Source organism: Ursus arctos, unplaced genomic scaffold (assembly GCF_023065955.2).
Source record: "Ursus arctos isolate Adak ecotype North America unplaced genomic scaffold, UrsArc2.0 scaffold_14, whole genome shotgun sequence".
NCBI lineage: Eukaryota > Metazoa > Chordata > Mammalia > Carnivora > Ursidae > Ursus > Ursus arctos.
Window position 1 is genome coordinate 51926335 of NW_026622808.1, and position 23037 is coordinate 51949371.

A 23037-nucleotide genomic window follows, 5' to 3' on the forward strand; every position below is an offset into this window, starting at 1 on the left:
CATGGCACGGAGTGTCGTGGGATCGTGTGATTATGTGTGTGTGAGTGTATGTGTGTGTTTTCTCTGTGTGTTCTTTGTACTTCAGCTGAACACCACCTTAGATCATCCTTGACAAGGGAGTAAAGGTTATCATTAGCATGTTGAATAATGGATGGCGTCCATTGTATTTTCTTGTTTAGGAAAATAAATCATCCTGAAAACTTTTATTATGTTCTATGTAAAATGGAAGCACATCAGCACTTGTTATGTTTTCCTTCTCCTGAGTGGGTTTGGCAGGGCGCCTTAGGCTGGAAAGAACAGCCAGGGGTTGCCAAGCAAGGGCTGGCTTGATTCCGTGCCATTCCTCTAGGGGAGGTAAACATCCTGCCTTGGAAGACTTCACCAACCTGTAGCTAGAAAACCCCCGTGCACAGAGGTGCAGCCGGGAGAACTGGAAACCGTGAGTCATGGCAGCAGGCAGGCCCTGCTGGGTAAGGAGGAGGTCAAAGGTTTAGGCTTCAGCCACTCCACCCGAGTCCCCAGGAAGACGACAGCATTGAATTTGGTGGAGAAACAGGCAGGAGTTGAGTGTGGACAAGGACAAAGAAGATCAAGATTTCCTGAGTGCCAACGGACCGAACGCCCGACACTGTAGCACACACCTTTACCTCCGTCACCGCATGTCAGACCCGGGAGGGCTGATCTGTGGGTGTGACTGTGGGTGCTGGGGACAGACATCCCGGGGCTGCCGCTCACTGCATGTGTAGTCTTGGGGAGCTTGCTTCATCTGATTCTCCATATTCTCATTGGCCAAGTGGGGATGGACCAGTTACAGTACTGAAACCCCTTCACACCAGACAATCTGGGGCAGTTGCCTTGAGTTCCCGGAGCACACACCCTCTCAGGATCCTGGCCGAACCAGCCCGTCCCTGGGTACCACCCCACCCCTCGTGGGCTACTTTGCAATCCTGAGCTAAAGGGAGATGCGGGTACAGCACAGCCTCTAGGGCCTGTCCAGTAGTAATGGCTGGTTTGTACCCAGTGACTGGGACCCATGTCACACCAGTTGTTAGATAGCTTTATAAGGCTGTCCTAGGGACAGGGATGGATTCTACAGAGCCTATCACATGAAAAGCCCCAGATTAATGATGATAGTTATGCCCATTATACAGATGAGGACAACTAGGTTAACAAGGTTAAATAACCATGCTATGGAACCAGGCTATGAACCTAGGGTCATATGGTATCCTATCACAGATTCTCATCTCCCTGTCAACCATGATGTAGCAACAGGAGAATCATAACAGCTCATTTAATGATGGCATAAAAGAGTGTCCCTCCTAGAGAGAGCCATTCCATCAGCTCAATCTCAGATGCCCATTGTCTTCTTGAATGTCACCCCAAGGATTCGTTAAAAGGAGAGCATAGATTCAGTTGTGATGACAATGTTTTAATTATGTTATCAGACTTATTACATGGCAACTGCTTTGCTCAAGACTGAATGGAAGAAACTGGTCTCAGCTGCAGAATGGAGTTTGACAGGCACACAGCTCGTCTTCTCGACCACAAGTGGATGATGCTATCCTTATGTCTGGGTGCTCTGAGTAAGTACTAAGTTGTACCTTTGTGATTCTCTGTGTTCTTGGAGGGTAGGGGGAGAATGGGTCTAAAAAGGTTCTATACATGATTTCATATAGTCAATAAAATTACTTTAAAAACTCTCATCAAGGTAGAATATTGTCAGGATAGATTAAAAACAATGATGGCTCAGCAACTGGAAATGTGATCCTCATATTGTGGTCAGAACATGGATCCTATACTCTAATTATTTAACCGGCTTCTCGATCAGCTATTAGCACTTGAGTATGAAATAGTCACCTGTGTGTGGACAGGAGAATGCTTTATGGGAAGAGAACACAAGGTGGTCACATTTGGTTAAGAGCACGAGAAAGAAATAGGAGTATTTTAGGGGGAGGCCAGTGTGGAGATTATTCCAGAAGTAATCTGAGATTTTCCTGCTCAACATGTGGTTCATGGGCCAACAACATCCGCATACCCTGGGAGCCCATCAGAAATCAGAGTCTGAGACCCACCCTGTCTGCCGGATCACACTCTGTATTTTAATCGGATGCCAAGACGATTCGTATGCACACCACTGTTGGAGACGCTCTGCTCCTGGGGGCCCAGCCTCTGCTCACACGAGGTGCAGAGGAGCTGGGGGGGCGGGGGTTGGTGCAGAGCAGAAAATGAAGTTGTAGGAGTTGGGAAGTTACCGTCTGACTCGGCTGCAGGGGGAGAAATCTGTTCTTGGCTGAGGAGCAGGCCGTGGCTGCAGTTGCACACAGCATGACGGCCATCTGTGTATAAAAAGAAAAGCAACACTGTGCAGGAGCGCAGCATCGCTACAGAGGCTAAGCATGGCCAGGTGTTTAGGCAGGAAAGCCAGTCTTAAAGATCAAAGGCAAGTCGATTGTAAAAGAGAACATCTTGCCCACCAAAACCAGGCCCTCCGAATGGAGAGAGGGTGATGTCTGAATAGACCAGATGTTAGCAGCCGAGGGATCCTGAGAGCCTAGAATAAACTTGCTTAAATAGCTCTGTGGCATCAAAACCTCATTATCTGCCAGCCCCACCGCTAAAGACAAACACAGGTTCCACAGCAGATGCGAGAGGGGTCCTCCGAGGCACCCGGCTAAGGCAGTAGGAATCTGCTGTCCCTGTGGTAAACGGGCAGCAATTAATTACAGGACAGACGTGGAGGCCTGAAGACTAAGTTCTCCACCCCGATGACAAGGGAGGGGAGTTTTTGGAAAGAGCTGTGTGAGCGCTTCGAGGTCACCGGTCTGGGGTCATGACAGACACGGCCTCCTGAAGGCCTGAGAGGGGCGGGCAAGTTCGTTTGGGACTGAAGCACGGCTGGCTCTGGCTCGGAAGCCCCCACCCTCCCGTGCCCACCCTTCAGGCCCGGTACCAACCGCACTGTCACCCCACCAGCGCGCCGGGGGGCCGGGGGCGACGGGCAGGGACACAGGCATTCCATCACCTGGTGAATTTCCCACAAGTCCAAGCTGGTCTCCTCGTAATTGCCCCCACAGAGATCTTCATAAATACATTTAAATAAAATAATTATTATTGTTATTTTACTTTGGTCTTCTCGATGGCATCTTTCCTTCAAACAGCTCAAAGAACTATTCTGAAATTATCTAATTAATCTTTGCAAAATTCCTGTGAAGAAGGTGGGTGGCAAATTCCCTACACTTCTTGGGGAGAGGGACAAGCAGAGAGAGGTTAAAGGGCCTGGAGCAATTTGGGGACGGCGCAGAAATGCAGACTGGGACTGGGCTCCCAACCTCGTTCCTGCAGGTAGTCCTCCGCTGCCAAGTTCATGTCCTCTGAAGAGCACAACTGCCGAGGCCAGGGCCCTAAGTAGAGCACTTGTATTCAGATCCTGGTGCTACGGCTCCGTAAGACGTAAGACTTTGTGCAAGTCCTTTAGCCTCTCCGGGCCTCAGTTTCCCCATCTGTCAGGTGCCTCAATGAGATAGACTGTTTGGCCGCTTAGGACAGGGCTCCTAGTAGCACAGCCTCTGGAATCTAACCTCAGTGGACTTGTTGACAGTTGTTGTTGTTTTTGTTTTTTTTTAAGATTTATTTACTTATTTGAGAGGGAGAGAGAGAGCGCGTGTGTGCAAATGCTGGGAGGAGGGGCAGAGAGAGTTCCAAGCAGACTCTGAGCTAAGCACGGAGCCCAAGGCGGGACTCGATCTCACGACCCTGAGATCACAACTGGAGCCGAAACCAAGAGTGGGACACACCCAACCAACCACACCATCTCGGTGCCCCTTGTTGGCAGTTTACACACAAGGCGGTTTTGTGCGTGGCAGCGTAAATGGCATACTTAGGCATGCAATGAAGCAAGAGGGTCCAAGATCGGACTTGGGAGATAGACAGCCTGGCTCATATCTTGGCTCCAACACTTGCTAAATCCTTTGACTTCGGGCAGGTCAGTTAACCACACTGCATGGGTGTCCTTCCCTGTCAAACAGGGACAGCGATGATTCAATACGATACTGCATATCAAGGGTCTAGCGTAAGCAAGTGCCCAGGAAGCATTCATACGGTAGTGTAGAGGGGGACTCTGCTGTCACACTGTCTGCATTTGAATCCTGGCCCCCCACTCTCCAGCTCAGACACCTCGGGCAAGTCACCTCATTTCACGGGAGAAGGTAGTTTCCCATGAGGACTAAGTTCATACACATAATTTATAACAGAACTGGCATAGTCTGTGCTTGATCAATGTTATTATTCATTGCACTATGGTTATGGCTTCATTTCTTGTTTCTATTTTGTGTGTGGAACCATGAACACTGGCCCCCCGCGCACATAGAGATTACTCCACAATTTGGGGGTGGTGTGAAGGGAAAATAGTTTGTGTCAGGTCGCTAACCCCCGGTAAATTGGAAGAATCATCTCTAAGCTGGCAAACAGTCCCTCTGGAATTGGATAGGCCTTCGGTGTGCCCCTCACCGGCTAAGTGATGCTGGGTAATTCCGCCATCTTTCGCTCAGTCAACTCATCTGGAGAATAATGGTAACAAGGCGAACAACAAGCTCAGCAGGGGACTTGAGCTAATATACACAACCGGGCTTTGTGGATTCGTAACTACTACCGAGATTTAAAGGGTTATGAATTCAGAAACACACTTACACTTTAAAAGCACACTCACATCAGAATTTTTTTGTATATTTGCTTCCAGTTTTCACCCCTTTGGGGGGAAAAAATGAAAAAGTCCTCGTCTCAGGTGGGAAAAGAATGAAGATCCCTTCATTTCCGGTGGTGCCAGCACCCTGGATTCACCACCAGCTGCTCTAACACCAGACACGCCATCTTTCCACCCACCCAGGAGACTCAAAGTAACTGCATTTCTCTTTGCTGAGTTCCTGTGGGTACTTCAAAGCCTAGAGACTTTGCAGATGTCTTGGTGGTGATTTCCCTTTAGCAAACACATGGGAAATACTTCAATAAGAGAGAGACCAGCTCCACAAAAGAAAATTTGGGGCCAGAAAGAGAGAAGACGGCTTGCAAGCTGAGCGCAAAGAGCTGGGTCGCCGGAACCTCATTGCTCAGATGGACAGCCTGCATTTGCAGCTGGGGTCTATTCCTTCAGCTCAGCCCAACACTTACAGCAAGTGTGCATTTCTTAGGTACTAACCCATGAAACGTCAACACCAAACTTGACTAGAAGAAATTATATTAAATATGTCACCATTGCCAAGAGCCCCCCAGCATGCTACCACCCCCATGGGAAGATAAGTACAGTGGCCTCTCGGATCTGAGAAAGATGGGGACAGCAGGCAGGGGGTGGGTCTAATCGCCCCTTGTGTCATTTCCAGGTTTCTGTTTCTTTTGCATGTTTGAGTCTCCTCCCAAAGCAGGTTTCCCTTAACATGCAGTCAGGGACCTTTTTACTTCGAGGAGCTCTACCACTCTAACCCACAAAGTCCATCTTTACATACCACCAAGTTCTTTTGTGGATTAAAATCTGCTTTTTGAATCAAGAAGCCCCCCATCTTTTTAAAAGTAAGAATGTGTTACAAAAGTACAACGTTGTCTACAATCTAAACAAGGAGCGTTAAGCGTCTACGCAGTAAAGCGAAGTGACTGCTCCTGCACTATCCAGCAGGACCTTGCGGGTTTCCCAGTGGTGGGGATGGTGCCTGGGGTGGGGGGCATCCACTGCGTGCCCAGTGCACTGGGTACGATGCTCTGCAAGGCAACAGCCTAGCTAGGGGGGTGATGGCTGTGGCTATAGGTCAGAGTGAAGCCCCCTCATTCCCTGGGGCACCGAACACACAGGGCCAACCAGGCCCTCACCTGGGAGACACGCTGCCTATCATTCATCCCTGGTTGATTTTCTACACCAAAGATTATCGCACGCCCACCAGCCAGGCATGCTGGCCCCCTGAGTGACAATCCTGGTGTCTGTCCTCGCCCAGTCTAAGGGGAAGGACAGACACACGGGCTGTCACAATACAGTGTGCTCCTGCTCTCCGGGGACAGGTGCAGGCTCCAAGAGAGAACACAGGAGGGGTGCTCTGAGGTGGGGTGAGGGATGAAGAAGGGTACTGTAATGGCACCCTGGGGGGGTCCCTCGCCTCCAGGGACGAGCAGGGAGGAAGGATAATGGGAGTGGAAGGAGGAAAGACTGGAGACTTAGCTCCATGTGGGCTAGTCAAGGAGTCCGGACGTCATCCACAGGCCAACTGGGAACCACAGCACCACCACTGGCTTCTCAGCTTCGGCTAAGGCAAAGATTTGCTGAACCCAACCACGTATAGAGCTTAGGGTGCTATACAAACTGAGAGAAGCACCAATATTCTCCGTCCTGCGGTTGAAAGAATGCAGGCGCGGCAGAGGTTCCTCCCCTTGGGTCACCCAGCTCCCGGGACTTGACGCTGTAGTCAAGGTTTCTGAGTTCATCACCCAGAATCAAACCTCCTTTTCTGGGACCCCATCTCCATGATTTCCCTGGAGCTGTAGGCATGGGTGTATGATTTACGCCTGGCCTGGCAGAGCACTGCCATCCTCTGGTCACAATCACTGGCTCAGGAGTAAGAATGGCACACAACATTGGGACTTCCTGGGAATCTTGAGAGAGAGAGGGAGAGTGGGAGAGAGCAAGGTCTCTTAAAAGTGGGAGGATATAGGTTTAGAGCTGGGGAATGAAGACAGCACCAAGAGAACCACGAGATTAGGTCTCCTGGATCAAACTCTGCTTGAAGCCACAACACGGCACAACTTCTCAGTTAGGTTCTTTACCATATTCTTAATTGGCTTCTCTGTCTCTTGCAATGAAGTAGCCCTAACGCAACGGAGCTCATGGTGACCCTCTCTTCCTGTACCCCTAACGTTACACGCAGCTGAAATTGCTTTGGTGTTTTGCTAATTTCTCACATTTAAAAAAATTATCTTAGTGAAAATTTTGAGCATGGAATAAACTGAGCTATGAAAATAAAGGCAGAGTACAGGAATGCATTATTTAAACAACTGTAAAATTATAGTTGCACAGGAAAAGGAGACTGGATGTAGAGCGAGGGGAACTGAGGTACAGAAGTGCAGATCCCGCTCTGCGGCTCGCCAGCTCTGTGACCTCGGGCAAGGCACCCTTGCTCTCTCAGCATCAAAGCTATGGACTAAGGGAGCGTCACTCGATGAGACCCCAACTCAGGTTGGTGACTGCGACCCAGGCTGCTTTTGAGTCATCAAAAGTCGACTAACACAGATTGAGGAGGCCCATCATATCTAAACATAGATGGAGGTTTATCTTCAAGAAAGTTCACACCTGGTTGTATCTGGCAGGTGCAGCCAAGAAAGGCTCATCATTGGGCTTGTGTTCAGGGAAGTGGAATTACGTAACTGACAAACCCCCGAGAACCTAACTTGGCGTGGATCTTGGCAATCTCAAATGGCAACCCCTGAGAGAGGGTCTCCAGCCTGGCTCGAGTGTTGTCGTGCTCAAGACACATGAATATCCCACCACCCTGCCAATCACAAGAGAGGACTTGCCCAGGTTGCTCTCAGCCATCCAGAGCCTCGCTCTACAAACCCTTCCAGCAAGTCCCCAAGTGCAGCCGGTCTCATCTTTTGATGACGCCAGCCAGTGACCCGGAAGGCGGCCCACAGGGACCCGTAAAACCACACTGGTTGTTTATAAAGGCTGATCCTGGCAGGTTGCAATTGGGTAGTGACTTTCAAAGAATCTGATGGGCTGGGTGCTTTATTTAGCTATTCTGCTAAAATAACTTTAGAATTTCTACAACTTTTAGAAATAGACACTTTTCACCTACTTTGAACTTCATACAATGAAGAAAGCATCTATAAGGACTGGAGTTAAGACGCCTGTCACTATAACCGACTTTGAAATGAGTCTTTTAAAAGCTGTATTCTGTTATAGATAAAACACACTGCATTCTCCAACGATTCCATCTATGAACTAATTAGGTGTTTTTGCCAGCAACGTGTGAGATTTTAAGTTCTGTGTTGTAAAAAACGAAATATACAACTGGGTGCGGACATGGCTCTCAAGATTGGTAAGAACAAGGTCGTGTTCTACTCGGAAGTCACTGACCCCTCTTGCAGGGCAGAGTTATCGCCTCTGCCCGGATAACACCAGGGAACACGCTCCCTGTAAACCCTGGAGAAGTCCTAACACAACTTCAACCTCTCCCATCTTATTTGAATGACTTCCAAGGGCTACCCTATCAGGGGTTCCATGTAGCCCAAGAGCCATAACAGACTTTTTAGCAGAATAAGGAAGAAGACCAGAATAACTCCCACTTTCATGCTCTTAGAATTTGACACATACTGAAACACCAGCAACACGTCTAACAGTAGAAAACTCTTAACAGTGCCCAGCTCTCGTCACGGTGACTATCGTTCAGCTACCTAAACACAAGAGGCATAAGCCATTCTTGAGAACAAGATACAGCACTGACAAGAAAAATAATTAAATTTAAAACCACAAACCTCCACTGAAGTTTCTCCAGGACCAACAGTCTGTGTGTCTTGGTGTGAAGATAATACACATTTGTTGATCAAGGTGAGTGCCGACTTAATTACCTAGAGGGGCATGTCTGAACTCTAGAAAGTCAGTGGGGGCTCGGCGGGTTTCATCTGCCCTCAGACCTCACCTCCAGGTGCAGAGTGAAGAAAGTCCTACAGGCGTTGGACCCACACGAATGAAGCATAACGGCTATGTTTCCTTTAAAGGATCCTGCAAACGTGGGGAGGAGACAGGAGAAGCTGATGAATGACTTCTCCAGTATCACCTGAGTAGGTCAGGCCACTTTGCAAGGCTCACTGTTCTTTGGTCTCTCCTTTTTCCTGTTTAGTGTCTCCTTACTTCCTTGACATCTCCGTTGTGGCATTCCTCGCAGCCTTGCCCTCGCCCTAAGCAGCCCCACTTTCTTGCCTATCTTCAGATATCCATAAACACTGTTATTTCCCACGGGTAACATTTCAGAAAAAAAAGAAGTATTTGGTCGGGGGGTGGGGTTTGCTTTAATTGTTTGCATTTGTTAAAATGAACATCTTACTTTTATCCTAAAAAGAGGATTTTCATAAACATAAAAAGTGTCTTGGACTTTTTTTTTCTCTCTCTCTCTCTCTTTTTTGAGGAGGGGGGAGGGACAGAGGCAGAGGGAGAGAGAGACTTTTAAATAGGCGGCACGCTCAGCACGGAGCCAGACGTAGGGCTCAATCTCACAACCCTGAGATCACGACCTGAGCCCCAATCAAGAGTCGGGCACTTAACTGACTGAGCCACACAGGTGCCCTTGGACTCTACATTAGAATGTGACTTTAAAACACCTGGCGTATATCTAAAAACAACAGGCCTATCTTGAGCAGAACACTGTAGAGCCATCAAGCAGGACCATCAAGACCTACACGTGAAGGCACTGGCCACTGGAAAGGGTCTCACCGCGGATTTTCTCATTTCATCCTCCCACCCAGTGATGGGAGCATTCATTCTGCCTGTCACCCAGAGGAAAGGAAGTGAAGCTCAGGTCACAAAAGCTCCGAGGCTGGGGTGTCGGGAGGTAGGGGCTAGTCCCCTCACTCACACGGCAGTGCTCTTTCCAAGCACAAAACCAATTCTCCAGGATCCTACAAGTCATCTCTGTTGGGCTTCTGGCAATGTCGCTCCTCCATTCAGCACACAGCGGTGCCTCTGTGTAAAAGACCCCTTATGAAGGGGGTGTGAAAGGCCTGGGGACTCTTGCGTTAGGGCCACACTTACAAATGAACACACACGAGAATGCACCTAGTGCCACAGGGGAGCTAACAGAAAATTTAAAGACCTCCTATGTTGCCAGAAGGAGGGCTCCTCTCCAGCTTGAAAGCTCAGAACTGGCTTCCTGGAGGAGGGGGCCTTGGCTCACGCTCAGAGGCTGGTAAGGGGTGAGCGGGCAGGGATGGAGGCAGAGGGCTGGGGACACAAGGGGCCTGGCTGGCCGCGGCTGGGAGCACACGTGTCAGAGAGCGGTGGGGTCAGCGCTGCCACCAGCTCTCGGGCCGGGGAGGGAGAACCCGCGGTTCTTAGCTCAGGGCTGGAATCTAAAATACAGCTTTAAATTATTAAGGATCCTGGAATGCCACAAACTTCTGCAAACTGCCTGTCAGGATCACAAAGATACTTGGAGGAAGGCTCTTCAAACCAAGTGTCAGAAATGAGAGATGAGCCCGTGTGACCCCACTTCACCGCGCACATGTTTATCAGCCATCAGTCACCGGATGGCGGTGGTGCGGCTGCGTGGAAGGAGTTCCTACAAATAAAATAGGAACTCACAGTATGTGGATTTGTGTGTTTTGCCTCCGTATTAAAGGGGGGGAAAAACCACCCTTTCGGTTCTTCTTTCCAAAACTGTGATATAAAGGTATGCGCCTTTCGTTTTTTGAAGTCTTTTTGGGAAAGGCGTAAAGCACGCCCAGGACAGTCAGGGGACCATATTTTGTGCAACAGCAATTCTTCTAAATATAGACGCACAGCGATCACAAGAGGGATGCGAGCAGTGTCCTTGGATGCTCCGCAGAACAGGCGGATGACAAAGCTGCTAAGAGGGTTTGCATCGAAATCCTGCGCTCCCCGATTTAGCAGAAGGCTTATTTCGCTCTCGCGCATGAGTGGGTTGCCGCCGCAGACCCACAGCAGTCGCATTTTGAATCCCATTCTTTGCCTTGTCCTAGGCCTGCCTTAAAGGTACATAAATCTCCCGGCTGGGGGAATTTGCTTTTTAACCAGGTACAAGTGAATTTCCTTGGTCAAACTCCGCCTATCCCTAACGCTTGCCAGATACCACCGGCCAATTTCTTTCTTTTGCTTTCCTTCTTTCTCTCTCTTTTTTTTAACTTCGCCTTCTCAACAGAAACATAAAAGGGGAGCTCTATAAACACTTCAGATCACTAATATACTACCTCTGCTCATTCTTCTAAGTGGAAACTTTGCTCTTGAGAAAAGGTGAGCATCTCCTAAAAAGTAATTTTCTCTGTCAGAAGGGCTCCCCGAGCACTTGGTCGCAGCTGAAATGTGTTTTAATAAGGCCTTTCTCCTTTACAAGCCGGCGGCTTTCAGCTCTGTCCCACAGCCCACGCGGGGAGGAAGATGGCTCTCAGACATCCTTTTGTTGCTCTAATCAGAGCCAGAAGGGCCGTAGTGATTTTCAGGCCTTGGGGAGCGGTAGTCTTTTGTATCCATCTCATCCAAGAAATCAAGTTTGATTAATTTGTCATCAAGGCAAATGTGTGATCCCCTCGGAGCCAGGCCTTTGAAGTGGAAGGCTGAACTAGGACTGCAAAAACCCAGGTCAGCGGGATAAACGGTGATGGTGCCCAATCGGACCAGTTCTTCTGTGCAGAGCTGCCTGTTCTCATTTAAAATGCTCTAAAAAAAATAAATAAATAACAACAACAAAACCCTTTTCCACACAAGTGCTCCGAGTTGGACTGCTCCCCGTCCAAAGTCTCGTTTTGTTTACTTTCATTTTGAAAACAGTTATCCGGGCTGCAAAGCAAGTAAGACCCAGAAAACACTGAGCCACACCACAAAGCACTGGGGTGGAAGGCTTTGACCTCCTGCCAATCTTAAAAGGCCACTTCGAGTGGGAGATCCTAGAGGGCTGAACTCGGTGTCAGCACGTGCTTCTGGAATGAATAATCGGAAGGGGTCTCCCACTGGGTCATGGGACAGATGCTCATTTACGATGCTCTGGTCTTGTTAACCTGCACTTAGTGGAGTTCCTGAGTTGCTGAAAATGCATAAGGTAGTGGCCCCAAGATATTATTTAATCCAAGACTTAGTGTCATATTTCTTGTTCAGATGCTGTATATGCTTTATAAGGAATTATAGGGCTTTTAAAAATTACAGAGTAAGCAATCTTTAGACATTCCACAGTGTAAGAATCCCCATATTGAACATGTTGGTGCACAGGCCTTTTTACGATGGTTACCCTTCAGGTATATACATAAAGACACAGTGAATTACCAAGTGAAAGTCCAGGGCTCGCTCGGCTTTTAAAGGTGTTTGAAAAGCACCAACATGTGGTTACTGAATTCCATGTCAAAACTATTATTAGAGCATTTTAAAACAATAATGAAATTAGTAAAAACACTCAGCCTTAGAAATCGAAGGATACCTTAACTTAAAAAAAAAAAACAAAAAAGCCTCTGCTTACGACAACACTGAAACATTCCTTCATTCCAGCATGCACTGAGTTCATAGTATGTGTAGGTATGTGGAGCTCAAACATGTTCAAAATATACTTCCTGCCTTTCTTATGGCCTAGTAGTTCCTAAGTTTTAATGATATTTGCCAATCTGCTCAACAGTAAGCTCCATGAAGAAGGGATGATGTCTTATCTTGTTTATTTTTGTATCCCCACTGCCTAGCAGCACATGATAGTTGTTCAATAAATACTTTCTGAGTGAATGAGTCAATATCCCATATAATCCTTATCTCAGCTATACTGATGCCTATCGACTTTCCTTAAGGCATCCAGCATTAAAAGAATATGCGTGGAATACAAGGAACTCTCGGGAGCCTCCTAAGGTCCTCCTCCAATGATAAGTTGGAGTGCCTACAATCCACAGAGCGTAACATGGGACTTATGTTTCAATGATAATTTGTTCAGCCTGGAAAACATTTTCATCAGCTGAATTTCCTTCGTGTATTCTTGAGTAACAATGGCAATAATGTCCTTAGAAAATAATTAACTGGAAGATTCATTCAGGTTTTTAATTGGTTCACAGCAAATGACCCAGAAGTCAGGTACACAGAGCTCCAGGGAAGAAGGCAGATTTGTTTGTGCCGCTATGGCGTGAGGAGGTAGAAAGATCGGTCAACGAGCAGTCATGAGACTGGTGGGTTTTGGCCAGTGTTGTCGTCAACTTGCAGAACCTCAAACAACTTAAGCTGGACCAATATGTCAAGAGGAAAGTGCCAAAGTTTCACTGGATCAGTTCATTCTCTTTACCGTGTGGAAGTATGAACAAAGTCAACTAATAGCAGTACCATTGAATAGCTTTCTACGTGAGCAAAGTGCTGAGCGGGGTGCTTAAATATGTCATTGGCTTTGAAGAAGCTCTGTCTTCTTCCTCTTCTGTAGATTAGGAAATTGGGGCTATGAGAGAATGAGTAACTTGCTTGAGGCACAAGCTAATGGGATTTCAACCCAATAAAACAAATTCCACGCTAAGCTCTTTGCATCATGCCAGTCTGCCTCCCTTCCGATTGTTGACATCCAAGGCTAAGGTTTGGAAATCCCAGAGTGGTTCAACCCAGAGAGAATCCCACAGTCTCCAATGAAAACCACCATACCATTAACCAGGACACCTAACACTCTGGTCAAGAAACCAAATCCCATCTTCTCTGCTCTTCTCCTTTCCAATCTCCGGTAGAAGCATTTGCAAACACAAATAGTTAAAGGTCACTAGTAAGAAGTAGAAGAGGGATTTTGCATGATCCATCTGTGCTGGGATAATCCAGAATTGGCCGTGAATATGTTGAAGGGCCTACACTACACCAGTAATTCTTTTCCACCTGCCATCCACACCAGTCAAATGTGTTATTCTTGTACGTTCTTTGGAGGGGAGTGTTAGGCATGTGCATCCACAGATTGGGCACTCAATAAGTGAGACAGAAAAGCAAACTTCAAATATAAATTTTTTAATTCCCAGCTAAAACCTTGAAAAAGTAAGCAAGTAGCTGGTGTATCCTAGACGTACACTGGTTTCGAGACAAATCTGCTCTTGTGGGACTGAGGCAAAGAAGCGGCTTAGGAAATGTGTATGTTTTCCACATAAGGTATGGAATGAAGGAAAGATCGTTGATTTTAACAGCCCGGAGATTCGGGGAGCTGGCTGCAACTTTGCCACCGACTGCTTGTGTGACCTTAAGCAAATTCTTTATGCTTTCTGGGTCATTTCTTCATCTGTAAAATGAAAAGGTGGAACTAGACCAGCAAGCTTTCAATCTTTTTCTTAAAGCTGTAGGTCCTTTCCTTTACAAACAAACTCTTCTAAGCAGTCTCAAAGCCCTTGTATGTTGGAATCTTCCATCAAGCCTACCATCGGGAGAACAGGCTAGAGCCACAGTACCTTAGACATCTGTTGCTCCGTGATGGACTACCTGCGTGAGCGTGGGCAAGTCATTGCACCCCCGTGAGCCTTAGCTTCCACATACAGAAAATGGGGGCAACGGTGTCTTGGGGAGAAATAAGTTAGTGAGTGTCTGTGCTTCGATGGCGTGGAGCTCCATACGCCAGTAGCTACTACTGAGTCACAGCTGGGACCAGAGCCATGCGGCACAGCCTGCCAAACGCCATCCGCTCCCTGACTTATGGGGGCAGCAAGGGCTTAGGGTGTCATTCTGCACTTAGCATTTAAAGAGCTTCTAAATAACTTTTCTGAATCCAACTTTCAATAGAGGAGCTTCTATATAAAAAGATAAAGGTGATGTTTATCACCTGAGTGATAAAACCATAAAGAAACGCAAGGAAGAGCTTACTGGAAGTCAGCCTCAGGGTTATTTTACCGGGGAAGGCAGGGGCTGGGATTGCGAGGAAACTAACGAAGGGGGCTCCTGGGGTGGCTGGCAAAGTTCTACTTCTCACCCTGGGTGCTGCTCTAGGAGTGTTCTCCATCTAACGATTCGCTAAGTTACACGCTTGTTTTGGGTGGTTTTCTGCATCTTTGTTTTATTTTTACAATAAAAAGTTTCTAAAAAGTGGTGTTTCATAAAACAAAATCAATGAGTATGTAAATTATGCTACTGGCTTCCAAAATGGTAACAATTTGCCTTGCAACGCATGTCAGTATGAACGTGTTATTGTGTTACTACACTTGTAAAAATACTTTAAAAAATATACTGTATAATAGGAGCTTTGTTTGCTGTATCTAAAAGTATTTCTGTAGAACCAACCACCTGGAGAACACTTTTTGAAAGCCAACAGGCTTCTGTTAAAATGTTATTTATGATTCCATGACGTTTGTTTTCTTAAAAAAAGACACATTCTGAAAATCAAAGTCTTGTCCTTCATAATTTGACTATCTTCATGAAACACCAATTATTTTGGCCTCAAAAAGGGAATGCAGCATTCGTATTTACCCTTCATTTCCAGCATTCTCCAGGCAGGGTGAGTCACAAAACCCCGAACTTTCCTAAGACCTGAAACCTTCCTCTAGGTCCGTGCTTTCTAGAATTCTGTATGTGCAAACAACGAATGATTTAAGTTCCCCAAGTGAAAGAGGAAATTGGGGAGTAAGAGCTTGTCCACATCTCTGAGGCTGGGAGGAGCCCACACATTTAACCATACCATCTGTACAAATGGTACCAGAGTTCAACATGCTTATGATTAGAAGGGCTTATGATTTATGCTTGCTAGTTAAATATGCTTATGATTTAAAATTATTTTCTCTGGCAAGAAATAACCTAGTCAGCCCCACAGCTTAGCCAGATGATGGGAAATAGATACATATTTCAATGGTACACATTTTAACTTGCTGAGCCCAGTAAATGCTACTGTTTTCTTTTCTTCCTATAACAAAAGACCTATCTTCCTGCAGGATTCCAGAGGTTTTTAAAAATACATTCATTAGGGAAAGCAGTTAAAAGTTCTGTAACAACGGTTACTACAAGCAAAATAATCACTGGGGTTGGCCTCTGAAAAACTGTATCTTCAGTGGGAAGGCAGAGTCTACAACCCAGAACATGTCCCCCAAACGTGCCTCGATAACCACCACGTGATTCAGCACACACAGGATACATGGCGGCAGTAATGAGACTCAAAGACAAGAAGGCGATCTTGTGAAATCTTAACACTTCAGGGGTGTTATGCCCTGCCCCTCAAGGATTTCATGAAAATCTGTGTTCATGGTAACTGGGCATCATACACATAATCTTGACTTGCTTGCTTCTGCAGTGAGAGATGGGAAAGTCTGCAGATAAATGGGAGAAGTAAGTGTTTGCTGGTTTCTTTTTGTTTTTAAAGGGATATATTGGACAACCAGAAAGGAAGAGTAAGTTCGCTTGGCGAAATAGGGGACAGTTGACTCTTAGGGACAAATTGGAGGACAAGAGAGAAATAAGAGTAACTGACTTATTCTAAAATGAGACCATTCTTAGCAAGAAGTAGAGAAAAGGAATGAAAATAAGTGAAATGTGTTTTCTAAGAGCCAAAGATGAGCCCTGCCACCAAATACGTTCAATAGGAGAGTATAAAAGCAACGGCTGCTTCCTGTCAGAGTCTCAGGACAACCTACTACGTGTCACACACGCCATGCTGGGAGCTTTACACACACCACGCACACTACGCTAGCAGCACGGAAAGGCTCAGGAGGAGCTGGAATGAACAACGTTATGACCACCGCCACGCATATGCTCGGACCCTAGTGAACATGAAGCAATGTGGCTAACAAAAGGGCACGAAATGTTAAACCTGAGGAAGGAGAATGACATTCCTGTTCTACAGAATCCCAGTACAGAGTGAAAATGAGTGGCAACAGATGAGAAAAAAACATCTCAATAGAAAGTTCTACAACCTAACGGCCCCTTAAACCCCACAAAGTTATAACTTGAAAAATGGAGCACAGATTCATAGCAGCATAGTTCCAAACGAGAAAAGTGCAAGAACTTTTACATGAAAAGCCTAAACATTCACCCTAAACACATAAATCACTACATTTTCAAGGAAGGAAAGTACGGTCTCGTCTTACCTTATTGCTGCAAAAGGCTGGAATCAAAATTACTGACTCATAGAAGCAACTTTCACATGTATCTGAACATCAAACACAACACACAATATAAAATCAAAAATAACTAGAACAGAAAAGTTTTCAGTCTGACCTTAAAAATACTGAGCAAATCACTAGATGAAGTCAGATCAAAAGGAAGGGCATTACACCAGCTTGTAGCCATATGTGGAAGGGCCCCGACTGCTCAGGGCACAGATGGTATACAATGGGGAGGGGGGGGCACGAGTAGATCCGAAACATAAGGCAAATAAACCTGCTTCGGCTTACACCCAGGTAAGACAGTTTGGAAGAATGAATCATTCGGAAGGCGACTGATAAGATTTTCAATTCGGGATAACTGGTGCTAGATGTCCCGACCTAGAGTGTGCTCACCGGTCTAAGCTCTGAAATCCTTTGTGTAGTAATTTAAATGAAACTAAAATCTCAGGGAGGAGACACGCAAAGGGTATGGTAACGTGTTATTAAATGATAACTGAGTTGTTCAGATTTAAAAGCAAGCAAACACACCACGCTGCGGTTCTGAGCCATATTACCGGATTAAGGTCTGAGAAATTGGGGGGGGGGGGGGTTAAGGCATGCTCACAAAATTAATAGCTCTATTTGAAAACAGAAACCTTACAAGTGTTATTAAAATGTTCAAAGTCCCCATCATCATATAAGGTAAAGTGCTAAAATTAAAATTTTCACCTCTTTAAACTTTCTTCAGCAAAAAGACAAAAGGTACCATTGGTTTTCTACGGAAAACTCAGAAACGCTCATATTTACTTCCTGCTTGTTTCTCTAACACAAAGTTGACAGTTGTATAAATCTCGAACACTTGTTCCAAAATAAAAGTTTCAGGAAAATTCTCTCACTTCAACATCAGGAGTTGAAATTTTCACAAAGGAATCTTGCATTTCATTAAGTGAGTTGATGGCTCTTTTGAGGCAGCAACCCAAGCAAACATTTAACACAGATTTCTTCAACCTCATGATTTCTGAAGGACACAAAAGCATAGAATATCCAAAAGGCTATTTTATTGGATATTCTAATTAGTACATTCAACACACATATATACAATGGGACTCTAAATTTTAGCAGCAATGATGGACAAAAAAATATTGACTTCACGATGACTTCTGATTATCAATTACATGGTTTTAGGGAATACTTACTTGATTTTTGGGACACTTCTTTGTATTAAAGAATCCCTCCACTTTAGTAATGGCTTTGCTAAGCTACGTCTAGGAGCGACAATTTTAGTGGAAACTCATTCCCAGGCTACTCTGATAGTCATTTGAACAGTTTTGCGTTATTTTACATGCAATTTTATAGCTCTATAACGTTCATTTAATCTTGTTCAATGATGCTGAACCCCAGATGCCATAAGATATTATAGAAAAGTAGTTACTGCACATATGGAGTAACTATTTTTCTGAACATTAATTTCTTTTCTCTTAACACGCTGAAATGGTATTTAGAAAAGAGAAAAGCTGCCACTCGGTGTTAAAGCTTTTATATCATGGACTTCCAGAGATGGGCTGCTCATTACAGCTGTGGTCCTAGCCTTAAAGTTCTTATCTACAAGCATCATCTTCTCAAGTCTTAGTGATAATGGCTTTCTCCAGCCTTCCTAGGGTTGTTGGTATTATAATTCCAATCAGGTCACCTGAGAGCTTGGGGGGGTGGGAGGCTCTCCTCATTTGTCATAGGCGGGGGTTGGATATGAGCAGGGGTTCTCAAAATGGGGTCTGAGGCACATTCACATTACAATCACTGGGGCTCTTGCTAAAAAAAGGCAGATATCTAGGCCTCCCAGACCTGGTGAATCAGAACCTCTAGGGTTGGGGCTGAAAAATGTGCATACTGATTAAGCACCCCGATGATTCTTCTGCACACTAAGGGGTGAGAAGCACTGGTCGATGATCTCGAAGGTCCCTTCCACTCTAAAATTCAAAGACTCGGTTCGTTTTCTTTTAGAAATGGAGTAGTGTCAGCAAGATGAGAGTATCTCTACAACACAAGATGGTGACTTTTAGCCTGAACGCGCTAACCTAAGTGAGAAGTGCTCACAGATTTGGATGTATATGTAAAAATAGAAAAGAGAAACAGAACAGCATAATCAGATGTGTAAAGAACCTATCTGAGCTTTCTTCCTTGTGACAGGACGAGTGGGAGAACCCACTCTCATAGCTACGCAGAAGCGCAGGTTCAAAGGGCTCTTCACCACACCTCCGTTCCCTTCTTTTCTCTCTCCACCTTCGGACCCCTCTCAGTTGTTGAGGTAATTACCCAGGCTCTTACAATCCCAAGTCGCCAAACTCTTAAGTAATTTTTAATTGGTCTGCACATATCCTTTTAAGAAATAAACTACCTACAGGCAGTCCTCTACTTTCAACTGTCGGGAGTGAAATCGCACAGAAACATACAGTCTAGGAAAAGTGGACAGCAGACTTGCATTTTTAAAGGGGAGCTCCATATTTAGAAAGCCCTTAAAAACCCAAAAACCAAACCCTAATTTTACTTCTCCCTTTGGGCACAATATTTGATGAAATATTTCTGGTATTTCCTATACGTTAGTTTATTTCGTTCTTTCTCTTCCTAACTGCTTAGAGGCTCACCAAAAGCCTAAGATTTGAGATTTTTAAAGCACATCCAGAGAGTTCTATCTTTCACACGTTTTTATTAGGTATAGGAGAGCTAAACTTCTATTGGTAGTGTCTAACCACATTTTTATAAAACCGGAAGAGCAAAATGCACTCGAATCTTAAAATAATTACACAAACATAGCTGGATAAATGATGCTGCTGGGCCAGACCCGTTGGCTGGAAGGCAGCGCCACCATGTGATCGCTCCAAATGTTGTCACTTTTGTTTAAGTAACAAAAGATGGGACCTTCTAGGAGCTGGGCTTCTCGCTGCAAAGGCCCACCTCCTGTCCCAGTCAGGTTATTTTCAAACACCAATCTGGAGCATAGCTTTAGTCACTGAGAGCCAGAGGGAGAAAATGAGAGGATATCTGATCATGGACGGGCGTATCAGTGGCCAGACGGGAACAGGTATGTAGTGCTTCATTGGGCTGAGCTGTTTGGGGGTTAGGTTGGCAGACTTCTGAGAGTTCGCAGTTTGAGGAACCTGGACTGGGTATGTAGTCTGCAGACTTTAATGCCCAGCTCCGTTGTGTGCTACCCCATGTCCTTTCACAAGGGACGGGTTTGGTCAAGGCTCTGCTAGTAGCCTGTACAGTGTGTCTACTACTCAATGATACCCAAAGTTTAGTTCATCTATAAGGTCTTAAAACTGTGTGTATGGTGTAGACGTGAGCTGAAGTCAAGAAGAGAGTTGAGAAGGAGTCAAGTTCAACTATTTAAGGTTTTACGAGAGTTGTGTTTTTCCTTTTGCTTTTTTTTTTTTTTTGCTGTCAATTTTACCATGAATTTAATAGCCACATTACATTGAATGTATGTGTTCACTGTAAACTATCCCCTCATTTCAGAAATGTGGAAAAGTTGGGCAGGGAATCTTTAAGTGGAGTAAGTCAACACTTTAGGAAGTGCTTACAGAAGAAAAGTGAATACAGAGACAAGTTATTTTAAGTGAGTACTATCCATCCTTTTTAAATGGGTCTAACTTCCCCAATGTAAGCAAGTGCCTGTGGTCTAATGACCTAGTATGGGACAATGGGAGGAGAAAATGCATACTGGCTCCCATCAGTGACCCTGGCTCTGCATCCAGACCTAAGGAAGGACAAAAGCGAGCAAGTCAGCTCTGTGACTTCTATACGGCTCTCTGTAGAGAGGACAGGCTGCACCTGCAAGGTCCGGACTGAAAAATCAGGATTCCCCTGCAAGTTGCCACCCACCCCACCCCCACCCCCCAGCATGGGTACAATGCCCTAAACAAAAGTCACATGCCCCAAAAGATATTTCCTTGTATCTCAAAAGAGTATTAGCTTCTTTAATCCAAGAAGGTAATGAGAGGTTTTTAGACTGATTAAATCAGCTTAATTCATACAAAGTCTATTAGGAACTAAATATTCAATTAAAACAATTTCCAAAGCAAAATCTGACCAAATCCACTCTTAAAGTAATTTAGATAATAGGTTCTTAACATTTGGCAAATTAAATCCTTCTCACAGTTGGTATTTTCCGCGGGGTCAGAAATAGGTGCAGAAGTTCTCTGGGACAAAAATCTACTTTGTGCATTAAGCCATGTGCCACAATCATAAACAACAGAAACTCGAGAACATTAATGTAAGCCTAGCATTCCTATTTATTTTTTTTTTCTTCAAAGGCTACACACATGCAGAAGCTGAACATGTCATCACAATGCTTTAAATAAAGTTCAATAAAAATAAAAATACTTCAAAATCCATTTACTTATGGAAATATATATGACAATTAAAATGAAGGTCGGTCAATCATCCTTTTTTTTTCTAATCTATCAGAAAAATACTTATATTATAAAAAAGAATTTAAGTTCATGTTCAGAATAATTTTTTAAAAATCCTTGATCAATAATTTAAAAATAAGTTGGGTGTTAGTACAATGTTTAGAGAAGCAAATTCCAGGCTTTTGAAAAAGGGGTCTGACATCCTTATACCTCATTCTGAAATCACTGAAGAAACTCAGTTTAGAAACAAAGGAGTTTTTTCAACCACGATCATTGAGATTATGGTTGATGTGATTACTAACGCAAGTGAAGGGTACAGCTTTTATAAATAGATATCGTTGAAAGTCCTTTAAAATGTTCGAACGGAGAATTTTATTTACAAACACAGGCTGGAGGCTGGAAGCGGCCCCACCTCTCTCTGCTGGTCAATACTGCAAGAGGGATTAAAAATCCTGGGTACAACAAAGTTCTGCGCACTGGGCCCTTTCTGTGAAATGTTTAAGTGTGCACGAGCTCCCTGGACTCAGAAAAAGCCAGCAGGAGGAAGTGTCTTCAAATGGCCCTGCCTTTTTCAGGTAAAAGCAGTAGGAGGCTTGGCAGAGTCAAGAGAGGGAAATTGGCACATTTTTGAAAGAGTCTCAGTGTTCCAGAGGGTGGCCATTTCCTTCTACTAAAACCGGTTATTTCTTTGGTAACATAATACAATACATATCAACAATTCCAAAAATTAATATCAACAGAATGCACTCAACGTTCCACTTTGCCAATGTTCACATTCATCCTGGAAATGAGATTTATCTTGCTGCTCCTAAATGAAAAAGGCAGGGGAGAGCTGCCCAGGCAGGAGGACTACTGATTATTGGAAATGACATATAGTGTGAGCAGGAAAAAGGGATAATCTAACAAAGTGTGTTCGAATGGATTTGGAAAGCCCTAAGTGGGCACACACACCCAAAATTCAGAAGCAGCTTTAATGCAAACAGTTAAAATATCACCACCTCTTCAAATCAGAAATACAAGGTCTCCTACCAGGAGAAATCCATTGCTAGCACTCTATGCCTATCCTTTGAGAAGGCCAAATTGAAATTCTGGTTAGAAATACTTCCACAGAGGGCGTGAAGACCTAGAGTTGGATTTATATCCTGAAATACTCAACTATGATTATAGTTTTCATGTTAGGCAACCCAACTATTATTTTCCTTTTATCACTAAAAAAAAAAAAAAAAAAAAAAGTTTAAAAAGGAAAAATAAAAGATGTGTGCGCTGTCAGTGCAAAATCAGATTAAGTATGGTTTTTCTTTTCCCTGGGACAGAAAAAAACAATGCCCAGTGCACAGTGTGTAGGAATGTGTCACAACAAATAATCAAGACAGGTTTCACCAAGCTAGTATTCCTCCAAGTACAGTGTGGTTTTCAAAAGCAGTATTGTCACGATTAGGCATATTCTCATTAACTAGGTACAGCAGAGCTACTTAAAGGGAAACCGATTTCTTATGCCTCAATGAAAGGGGAGTGTAGAAAACAATAATTAGACTGAATAAGGAAATTTAAAAGGACCCCCCCAAAAAAACCCCAGAGTGAAAAGAACAGAGAATTTAGAAAGCAAAAAAAAAAAAAAAAAAAAGCAAGTAATGTGACCGTAGAAACCCACACAGTTCCCCCCCACCCCACCTGCCACTTTGAGCCCTAATTGCCCCATCTGCAAGGACAGAAACCCACTCTAAATGGACCAGCATCGGGCTTCGGCAAGTCTTCTCTTCACTCTCCCTCCTGTTAAGACCGTTTCCAAAACCAATCAGCAAAGGACAAAGAATTCTTTACACAGTGTGCAATTAGTGTTTTCCACGTCCACCTTCAAAAGCATGATGCTCTTCATGGGCTA

At 44.8% G+C, this 23037-nt stretch overlaps 1 protein-coding gene across 1 annotated transcript in view; it reads right to left on the reverse strand.

Moving 5' to 3' along the window:
• Positions 1-21017: 21017 nt before the first annotated feature.
• Positions 21018-23037, reverse strand: part of EIF4E3 (eukaryotic translation initiation factor 4E family member 3) — a 38216-nt gene continuing 36196 nt past the window's right edge. Inside the window, exon 7 of the mRNA XM_048226557.2 lies at positions 21018-23034. Coding sequence (XP_048082514.1) covers positions 22988-23034 — 47 coding nt within the window. The 3' untranslated portion in view covers positions 21018-22987. The remainder of the gene's footprint in view (positions 23035-23037) is intronic.